At 43.7% G+C, this 10888-nt stretch overlaps 1 protein-coding gene across 1 annotated transcript; it reads left to right on the top strand.

Annotated features, from left to right (window-relative positions):
- Window positions 1–1780: 1780 nt before the first annotated feature.
- Window positions 1781–8892, top strand: LOC146637695 (schwannomin-interacting protein 1-like). The gene is made up of 7 exons (XM_085349782.1): window positions 1781–2068; window positions 3451–3708; window positions 3956–4080; window positions 5178–5289; window positions 5442–5567; window positions 7712–7829; window positions 7930–8892. The coding sequence occupies exons 2-7, from the start codon at window positions 3451–3453 to the stop codon at window positions 8028–8030; spliced, it is 840 nt and encodes a 279-aa protein (XP_085205908.1). The 5' UTR covers window positions 1781–2068; the 3' UTR covers window positions 8031–8892.
- The last annotated feature ends 1996 nt before the right edge of the window (window positions 8893–10888 follow it).

The raw sequence follows: 10888 nt of genomic DNA on the forward strand, positions 1-10888 counted from the left end.
ATCATGTGGCAGAACCAGGCTAAGGGAGGGGAACAAAACAAAAAACAAACAGAGGATCAACAGGGGGTCCATGACCCTCTTAGGGACACTCCCATAGGGCTTAAATCTGGGACTCTCCACCAATTGCTCGAAGAACTGAAGAAGCTTCTTGGATGAGAGGTGAAATGTCTTCACAGACCTTAAAGAAGTCCAGACGCTTTTATTTCCAAGCTCCTTAGACCACCATGACCTGGATGGCTGGAAACACACGTGTGGTTAGATATTATATTTGCAAGATTTTTAGGGCCCAGTACAATAACCTCAGTTTGATCTGAATTTAGAAGCACAAAATTAGAGCTCATCCAGGTTTTCATGTCTTTAAGACCTTAATGCAGTTTAAATAACTGCTATGTGGTATGGAGCTTTCACATTAATGAACATGTATGCTATGCCTTCACATTGCCTGTTCATTATGCTGTGGAACACCATAATTAACCTGAGTGTGTTTCTATTAACAAATTGGTCTCCATCAGGTAGATATGATTTAAACCACTGCAGCAACCAACCTTTAATTCATAGGTATGGCCTAATCTCTGTAATAAAATACTAAGTCAACAGTGCTGAGGACTAGCACAGATGAGTCCACTGTCAGAGCCCATAATAAAATGGCCTATTATTCACCTTCCTGCAAAACACAGGATCCACGTTTAGTTTTCACACAGAAGAAGCTATTCTTACGATTCAATGGAATTAATCAAGGGCTACCGAAATGTTAGCAGTAACTGATTGTGGTGCTTGGCACTGTCCCAAGCACCACAGCAAGAAGGTCCTGAGACGTTTCTCCCACTGAAAACATCCAGATGAACAGAATCAGCTTTTGTGGATTTGCTTACCTGGATGATTGAACATGCATCAAGAGGGTCCCGAGTACAAATCCATTAGCTGACTGGGGCCTTCTATGGAGCTTGCATGTTCTCCCCCATCTTGCGAGGGTTTTCTCTTGAGCACTCTGGCTTCCTCCTACAGTCCAAAGACATGAATGGAGATTAGGTTACCTGGCAGTTCTAAATTGGCCCTAGGTGTGGATGTGAATACTTGTGTGTCTCTGTGTTACTGTGATGGCCAAAGCCATGGCCACACTCTAAAAGTCAGTAACTCTTATGTATTCGTTATTTTTGATTTAAATAACACACTTTAGTTTGCAGTAAGTTTATTGATTGGTTTGGATACATTTGTTCTATTTGTAAGCACGCACATTTAGTTTATCTATGTATTTACACCAATTCATTTCTTATTCTTGATTTTGTCTAATCTTCGTTTCCTTCACCTGTGATGAGCCCTGGGAGTTGCCAGACAGAACGTGGCAGCCAGGGTTTACAGCAGTTAAAAATCGCAGAAATCGCATGATAAGGTGGGGCCAGGTTTCACAATGAGCTCACCCGAAACCCTGGCTGATTGGGACCCACACCCATGACCCTCTTAGGGACACTCCCATAGAGCTTAAAATCTGGGACTCTCCACCATGTGACCTTAGAACTGAAGAAGCTTCTGGGATGAGAGGTGAAACGTCTTCAAGCAACTTAAAGAAGTCCAGACGCTTTTCTTTGCAAGCTCCTTTGATTCTACAAAGATATTTTAGAAGGAAAAATAAGAAACCGTGGTTTTATCGCCCGCTCACAGCGCCAGCTGTAGCTTTGTTGGAATCCTCAGCTTGTCTCCTCCTCCCACCTTTGGCTGTGTGCACACTTATTTTGAAGGCATCGACAGGAAGTAAACCCCTAATTCCAAAGTGGACCTCTGCAGGAAAGTTTCTCAAGGGATTCCTTTGTTCGTGGGTTTGGACCGGGAGAAAGTGGGTATATGGCATGAAATAAACCAGAAGTTAATAACATCAGCTGAGTGAGGAGGAGGAAGCGTCTGTGGACACAACGAGGAGTTCTCGGTGAAAAGGCAGAGGGACGAAGCTCCTAATGGAAAGAGAGGGAAGATGACTAGGAGGAGCCGAGGACGGAGCTGAGCTATGTGGCAAATCTCTGAAGAACTTCTCCGTCCGTGAAAGCAGCAGAGCCGCCTTTATTTCGAAAAAGTGGTGAGTTGGAATCGCAGTGGGCCTGACACGGTGAACTGGTCTGATGTTTCCTCCAAACTTTGAATCCACGCGGGGGAAAAGTTTCAGAGGAAGGGCCGAAGCTTCAAGCTAGGCTGTGGAAGTTCCTCCAGCGAGTTAAACCTGAGGACAGAGTCAGGCCCTGCTGCTGTAATTCAGCAGTACAGTACCTCACATTACTGCTGTTTATTTAATCTATTTAAACAAACTTCTTCCACATGTGACATGTTGTCTTGTTTTCCGGATGAAACCGTGGCTGCACCCTGAGTGTTTCGGTGCTCATCACAAAACGTCCTGTTTCTGTTGCTCACGTTTTCCTTTTTTAAAAAGTGCCGATCTTTGAATATTTAACTGCTCATACCGGTTATACAATTAGCTCGATTCATATTTGGCAATGATACGTTTATTTTAAACTTGTTTCTGTTCACAACACCGTAGATCTGAAATCAAACGATCGATGTGATTGAATTCAAAGGGTTTAAAAAGTATTTCACTAATAATGTAGGAATTATAGCTGTTTTGTAATCCCGGACAAATGAAGATGATTTTAATGTTAGTTTTTCTTTAGTCCTCTGCAGTCAGATACTGCTTAAGAAGAGAGCTCGTAGATGGAACCAAACACTGCATCTTCCTGTTGTTTATTAGCTAATACAGTGAAGAGGTGACCGGAAGGAGAGAGCGAGAAGAAGACGCCAGCAAAGGGCCTCAGGCTGCTGCACTGAGCCTTGTAGCTGTTTGCCTGCTCAGTCTGAGCTACACCAATGTGCTCCCAACATTCTGGTGCACGTTCATTTTCGCCTCCTCTGTCCACTTACAATAATCTTTTCCAGAACTGGGCACGTTGTGGCATTCCTCAGGCTTCCCATCCTTCAGCGTAACCAGTGGGTTCCACCTTGTTATGAAGCTTCTGTACTTCCTTTCATGAAGTTGTCTGTTGATTGCAGACTGTTAATGACAGGCCTTCCTAAGTGCCTCATTGTACAGCCTATGATCTAACAATCAGATGATCTATGAACAAGCACTTGGTGACAGTAAGAAGGAAAAACTGCCTTTTAACAGGAAGACACCTCTGGCAGGACGAGGCTCAGGAAGGGGAGGGGCCATCTGGTTGTGGTTGGCCATGTGATTGGCTGGTTGGGTCAGAAAGAGACACCACAAAAGGCAAACTATGGTAGAGGCCGAGTTTTATAATTGTGACTACATGCAATGTTCACTGGGATAAAACGATCTCTATCCCAGTAAAGATTTGTTTTATCCCAGTGAAGATTGTCAACATGAATATTTCATTCATCAGGATGTGATTGAAGCAGGCGGTCTGTTGTAAAGCTGCGAGCATTTTAACCCAGTGCTTCCCTGCTGTCCAGATGGAGGGAGAGAAGGAACGACTGAGACAACATCGGGATGAGAAGGAGAGCAACGAAGCAGATGATTACGGCAAGTGTGACGACGACAAAGACAAGGTCGAGGAAGATGGGGAAGACTTGGTGGGGGCAGCACTGGTCTGGCAGGAACGCTACGGCGAGGACAATCTGGGCCTTCCCATCATGCACTGGGAGGCCCTGAGCCTGCGCATTGCCGAGCTTGAGAAGCAGGAAGAAGAGAAGAAGGAGAAGAGGTTAAAGGTCAGAGATGTTGTCTTGCTGAAAGATGGTGTTTGTGTACACGTTGACTTTGACAATTGCAGAGGTGTGAGCGATGATGGGATACATAGAGACGCCCATCTCTGAATCCACGTGAGCGTGAATGTAAGATAGAAAGCACTTATCTCAAGAGTTTCACCTGTAGGCTGATCAGAACTGTTCAGTGATATTTACCGATGTAACGCGGTTTGTTGAAATGGTTTTAACATGTGGCTGCTGTGCTTGTCAGACTGGCCTTTCTCTGGAGCAAGGAGGAGCCCCAGTCAGCTGGAAAGAGGAGCGAGGGAGGAGAACGGAGAGCTGGGAGGACGGCGACGACGCCTGCAATAGTCACGTGCTGGCACTGACCTCTCGGTACAGGCGCGCCTCTTATTTCTTACTGGATGTCTGTTAACACCGTGTTTGTCTCTCAGTGTGCGGTCGCTGCAGTCTGCTCGCATCTGTTGCAAGTTCCAGTTTGCACACAGTCAAAGTCTTTTGGGTGGAGATTCTGGTGCAGTATGAGCTGCAACCATGCTTTCCTCATACTGCATGATCTGACAAAATGAAGGAATTTATTAACAACAAAAGTTAAGCTTTGTTTTCGTTTGGTCACGTTGGAGAGGGAGACTTTACCTCTAAGCAGGAACGTGAGTACAGGGCAGGTTAAAGTGGGATTCGGCAAGTGGGGAACTCCCTAAAATGAGCTTTGATGGCTCATGTGGGGAAACGAAGCACCGCTCACAGTAATTTCTAACGTGAGCTCCAACAGATTTTCTTAATGTACAGGTTCTGATCAGCTGACCTGCTGCTCTTTGCAGATTTATGCATGTGAATTCAGCCAGATGTGAGCAGATGTTTCATGAGTTGCTCTTCCATCCTCCACACTGACAGCGCACTGCTCATGCTGCCTTTATACTCGAGGGCCACTGTGCACCAATCGCACACGTCCATCACACTACAGCAAACTAGCCTGCAGAGGATTTCATGCAGTTTTTAAATGACACAGTTAGTCTGCTTCAGTTTGATTTGCAGCATGAAACAAATAATGTCACAAACACAACATGTGGTTTAGAATAAAACAGAATAGAATAGCTTCTATTGTCACTGTACATGTACAATGAAATTATTATTTGAAAACATGAGAACAAGCGTTAAATGTGCAGTTTATCAAATCCCACTGAGCAGTCAGCTGTTCCTGTCCCGTCTTTATCTTTCTCATCTCTGAGTGAAGTCGGCTTTTTCTTCTGTCTCAGCTCATCAACACACAAACTGCACACACAGGTTGTGTGTTGATGACTTTTGTTGAGCTGATAGAAATGTTGCATATGCAATCACCCCACACTTTAAAAATATTACTCCTTTTATGTTCGCTCCTCTTTTGTGCTGCTAGCTAGATGCTAAGCAACCAGCTGTGATGTGAGATTGGATATGTGTTCATGATGGTCCACTGACTGGTGTCTAACCCTCAGCCTGCAGACACGGATGAATCTCCAGCTCTGCTTCATCAACAACAGTGAAAGTGAAGAGGAGGAGGAAGAGGAGAAGAAAGGAGATGTTAGAAAGAAAGAAAGCAGCTCATGGGTAACCACTTCATGTACAACACAGCAGATTGTTCCAAATTACTTACAGTTAATATGTAGTTGCAAAATGTGATGCAGAGCTGAAGTAGCAGCGCTGTCACATGGCCTCATTTCATAAGTGTGCTCAGATTTGCCGTCTGTTTTCTGCTGAAGAGAGGAAGTGTTCAGATTCACAAGGATCCTCAGCCTTCAAGCAAACCAGAGAAACAAAAGTCGAGAGGCTTCAGGAACACTCTGAAGAACCTGCGAGACCGACTAAGGACGGACCACAAGTCTTTGGTGAGACAAATATTCAAAGGTGGAACAAACTATGTTATCATATAACCGAGTTCGAGTTATAGGAATCTGTCCTCTGCTCCCTGCACTGCATGCTGGGAGTGTAAACATTGATATGATGCCAGATTACAGCAACAGCTGCTTTAAGGAGTGAGTGCATGGAGGTTGTGGTTGGGACGCTTTTATCTCTCACCTGTGTTTGTGTGTTTGTGTGTTTCCGTGTTGTGCAAGTGGTTTTGCTACAGTTTTGTCCGGCATCATCTCCCTTCGGCTGTTTTGTGCATTATTGGTGATTAAATCTGCTATGGATAATTTTCAGTCAACGTATTGAGGTTGTTTTTCCAACGGCGCTGGAGCGCAGCTCCCGGTATACTTCCGGGTGCTACTTCCCCTCTTGCCAGTCATCTCGTTTTTGATTCGGAGGCCTCATCGGTGGAAGTGCGGGAAGAGCGCTGGTTTTCTTGCGCTGCTTCGTCAGCCTCTGAGAGAGGAAGAGGATCTTTGGGAGCTTCACTCCTGGTGTGCCGCCGGTCAGGTTCGCCTGAGACTTGTGGGGCTGGATTGATCTCCATGCCCACTTGTGTTTGCCACCTTGGGCAGTCATGTGAAAGCGTGGAAAGCCACGGCTCATCATGGTAGGATTTGCTGTGCAGCGTAGCCCAAATTCGGGACTCCAGGCCCCTCTGCACCTGTCCCCGTGGGCCTCACCAAACTGCCAACAAGTCTTAAATCTTACATGATTGTTCTGAGCAGAGAAGCCTGATATTATGTTCACCTCTGAGACATGGCAGCGTCAGTCCCACAGTCTGCTCATTTCTCTGTGCACCTCGGATCTTAACTTCATAACTTGTGCTATTAAATTGGCCGTCACTTATGGAGTTTCCCTTCACCATCTGGACACAATCGAAGTTGTTTTCATTGACCATAAGTTGGTCTCTTTGAATGTATGTTGCAGCTCAGCGTCTTTTCCCCAAGTCTGTATCAGGAGCAGGAGCTTTATTGATGACTGTATCAATGCTAAGTTTTCTTCTGATGATGTTGAGCTCCACATACACAATCCACAGTTATGGACTAAAACTGCTTGGTTCTACCAGCTTGAGCAGTATTAGCAACATCTGGGCTGCCAAAGCTGACAGGGTTGTGACTGGGAGGGCAGTAGAAATCTGCTGCCATCCTCAGGTCGATGGGTGTCATTCTGGTGGAGCACGTGGGGGCTGCTCTTCCTGGTTTCTGTTAGTGAGCATCAGCTGGAGGGTCTCAGCCAGTAGTTTGCGCTGATTTTCCACAGGAGGAGGAGGAAGAAATAATTCTGTCTTTTAAAACATCAGCGATAACAAATCCTTACATCCTGTAAGCATGAAAGTTCTCAACAAAACCAAGAGACTCTGTTTTTCGAGAGGTGAGGTGGTCTGGTGCTCTTGCACCAGGTTCTTGTGCAAACATCCCACAGAGAAATGCAGTGTGGATCTTCAGTGGAGGCTCCAGCGGAGGGCGGGCCCATGGCCACATACAGACATGTGGCACATATGGACTAAAGAGTAGAGGGTCACTCTGTGTTTTGCTAAGGAAACCTTCCAACATTTGTGGGTTTTTGGAAGACAGTTTTCATTTTATGGCCCTAAGTACAGTGCAGCACTTCAATCGGATTTGCCCGGTCAATTTTCCCATTTGTTGGGAACAAAATGAAAGGAACGGCCCCGTCTTCTTCCTCCTCCCAGCAGATGGCGCCCTCCCTGAGCCTGGGTGTGACGGAGGTGTTTCCCTCCCACTGTCACCAAAGCGCTTGCTCACAGGAGGACTTCTGTTTTCTCTGTGCTGATTTAGGGTCTTCACCTTACAATGTAAAGTGCATTAAGGCAACTTTTATTGTGATTTGGCACCATATAAATAAAATATAATTAAATACAGATGTTAAACTTATGTTCAAGGGTCGCGTGTCTGCTTGTACCTGTTATAACACTGTGGCAGATGTGTGGCATTTCATCTCTGTTTAGGGAAGTCGACACTGATTTTCTTGTCAGATTTTGAAATGTTGTCTGTCTGTGGGGGGGACGAGGTTGTGAATATGTGCAGTAATATTTTTGTGTTTCTTTGTTTGGCTGTTAATCATGATTTGTTTCATTAAAAGATGTGTAAACTCTCCTCAGAGCACAGCGCGGAGTGATCCTGTAAACCAGAGGAGACATTTGGAGCACAGCGATCTGCAGGGCTTCACTATCAAGGAGCTGAATGCTCTCTGTGCGTCTCTCAGCCAGGCTATACAAGGTACTATATAACCTTAGCCCCGTCGTTTAAAAATAAAAGCGCCGTTTTCTCTGATGCATTGAAGAGTGAATTTTAATGGTTAACTTTTCATCCGTGTTAGATCTGAGCTCAGAGCTGGTGGGTCGCCTCCAGGTCCGAGACCAGCTAAGGACGGAGCAGGACGCCATGCTGCTGGAGGTACAGGATCTAACGTCACTGTGACATCACGTCCACATGTGAGCAGCTGGGAGGAGTGGTTATGAGACTTAAACATTATTAGGGTAACGCCACAAAGTTCTCCACGACATCTGAGACATTCCCTGCTGCTGTTGGCCGGACTGGTCACTCACTGTGAAGTGTTGGTCTCTATAAATACTGGGACTTTTTTAATGTTCTGTGTTTTTAGGTGTGTAAGGGAAACTTTGACCTGCTAAAGACGTCCATCAGCTGATGATTTACATATGAAGCGAAAACCAGCAGAGAACTGCATGTCAGTAAAAACCTGTGCCTTACACCCGCTACATTACAGGACGGGTGTAAGGTCAAAACCTCAAAGGTAGAAGCATGAGAGGGAAATATGACATCCAGGTTTGGCTTTGTCTGTTTGTGGAAATGATTGTGATCCACGTGGAAAGGTGAAAGGTTTCACGAGTGTTACTGGAATTCCCGTCTCTCTGGAAAGCGCTCTTAGATCATCCGCCTTCAAGCTGCAAGCACTGAACCCAGGTCAGTGTCTGTACAGGCTAAATGATGAGCAGGGTCATGCACATTTCAAAAGAGGGGCTGTTTTTATTAAAAACAATAGTTTTAGCACCAGATTGTTTCCATTATGTTCATTTATTAACTTGAAAATCCTACTTGTACTTCACATCATTTCTCCCACAGATACAGTAGAGACAGTCATTTCTGCATAATAGTGAGACGGTCCTTAACACAGTAGTAAGAAGCCTTCCAGCAGTCCTGTGTAAAATATCCACCTGGCGAGTGAAACTTCAAAACTCTTAACTCTGCAGTGCAAAAGGGACCAATATGGAAAAGCTCATTAACATCTGTTCTTTGCTCTGTTTCGATATAGTCTTTTGATCCTGGCATAAAGTCTTATTCATGCTTTTCTGTCTACACTTTTTAATTGATGTTGGTTAATAAATGAAATGTGCTCTTTTGTACAACAAAACGATATCTTTAGTATTAATCTAAATTTTGACACTTTTAACTCATTCACTGCCATTGACGTCTATAGCCGTCAATGGCAGTGAATGAGTCAATGGGTTTAACTCATTCACTGCCAATGGCTGGCAGTGAATGAGTTAACTTGTTGACTTGACTAACCTGTAAATTGTAATTTACTATTTTTTGTTCGTGTTTTTGGTCACAGTGAAAGTATTTCATCTCATTCCTGATGAGCTGTTGATATCAAGTTTAAAAACAGCAAACTTTTTAAAAGTTGAATGTAAATATGAACAGTACACATTTATTTGTAAACCATCAGTGTCTTACAATATACCAGGTGTTGAATGGAGACCACTGTTATTGAAATGTTCTCTTGGAGTGCAATGCCATCTTTAAATAAATAAATGATTTTTTAAAAGTTTAAACAAAGCACATCAAAACCTGGAAAAATTAAAACTAACTAGAATAATTGTTACCACGGTCAGCAACACGAGCGTTTGTTTCATTCTGAGTTTTTGAGATTGCTTTAAGTGGAAAAGGAGGTCCACAGCTCCTCCAGTCCACTGTGATGCTTTTCACAGTCAGTATCCATTCTGCTGATTTGTACTGAGTTTTGCAAATTATGAGCTGTGGATTAAAGCCTGTCGTTTCCTCAGCAGGACAGATAGTGTAGTGTTGAAGACGTTAACACTTGGGAAGCTTTTTTTGAAGTCACAGAATCTGGTTTCAATCTTCTGGTTGATGTTATCGACCAATATTAGCTATTTTTATATAGCTATGTACTATCAGTGTGGGCATTTATAATGGCCAAGAAATAAAATTAGTAATTATAAAATAAAGTTTATTGCAGTTGGTCTCCTTAGTTTCCAAACCTGTGCACAGAATCCATTTCTTCCATTCCAACCTCTCTGCTGTGGACAAGACGAAGGCTCAACAGCTGGAATGGTGACAACTGTAGGTTGTTTATAAAGCACTTTTCACAGGCAGTCACAAAGAGCTCTACACAAAAGGCTAAAATAATCGAGAACATTAGGTGCCAAAACAGACAATACGAATGATTAAATAAAACACAAAAATTAACAGTTTAAAAAGTTTTAGTTTTAAAATGAAACAAATTCTTAACACAAAGCCTGTTTGAATAGAAAAGTTTTTAACCGCTTTTTAAAAGAATCCACAGAGCCAACCAAATGTAGTTGTGGTGGTGGGCTGTCCCACAGACTGGAAGGCTCTGTGGATTTTAGGATTTAGTCGTGTTCAGGGAACAACCGACAAACTGAGCCTGTGAACAGAATATTTTGTAAGAAGCTTGGATAAATAATCTGGGGCCTGGCCATTTAGCGCTCTGTATGCTAAGACAAGAACTTTCAAACTCTATTGGGAGCCAATATAATGAATATAAAATAGGAGTAATGTGAGCTCGATTGCTAGACCTTGTTAATAGTCTGGCCACAGCGTTTTGTATAGCTTGGCGAGAAAAAGACTATTTGCCCAAGCTGGTAAACAGGGCATTACAACCTAAACGCAATGACACAAACGTATGAACATTTTTTTCCAGTTCAGCTAAGGAGACCATATGTCGCAGTTCAGAAAATGTTCCTTAAATAAAAGAAACAGGAACAAGACAAAGATTTTACACGCAAGTCGAGGCCCAGAGAAGAATCAGATATTACACCAAGATTTCAAATGTTTGACTTGGCAGCAGGACAGAAAGACGCAAAAACCTGACTGATTTTAGAATCGAGTTCAGGAGGAGCTATGATCACGGCCTCAGTCTTTTTGGTGTTTAAAACAAGGTAAATGCCAGAGAGCCAATCAGTAGCACCAGTTAAGCAGTGGACTAGGGTGGACAACCTATCCAGCTGATGAGGCTTAAACGACATTATCATAGAGATGATAAGAAATGTCACTGA

The sequence above is a fragment of the Diplotaxodon limnothrissa genome, linkage group LG3, assembly GCF_057381915.1.
Source record: "Diplotaxodon limnothrissa isolate DT_005_m linkage group LG3, D_limnothrissa_male_GT1.1, whole genome shotgun sequence".
NCBI lineage: Eukaryota > Metazoa > Chordata > Actinopteri > Cichliformes > Cichlidae > Diplotaxodon > Diplotaxodon limnothrissa.

Bases quoted from the DNA above. Each gene is read 5' to 3' on its own strand.
- LOC146637695 (XM_085349782.1), top strand. From the start codon at position 3,451: ATGGAGGGAGAGAAGGAACGACTGAGACAACATCGGGATGAGAAGGAG. The intron at 4,081-5,177 runs GTACAGGCGCGC...TCTAACCCTCAG, and splicing joins GTGCTGGCACTGACCTCTCG to CCTGCAGACACGGATGAATC. The intron at 7,830-7,929 runs GTACTATATAAC...CATCCGTGTTAG, and splicing joins TCTCAGCCAGGCTATACAAG to ATCTGAGCTCAGAGCTGGTG.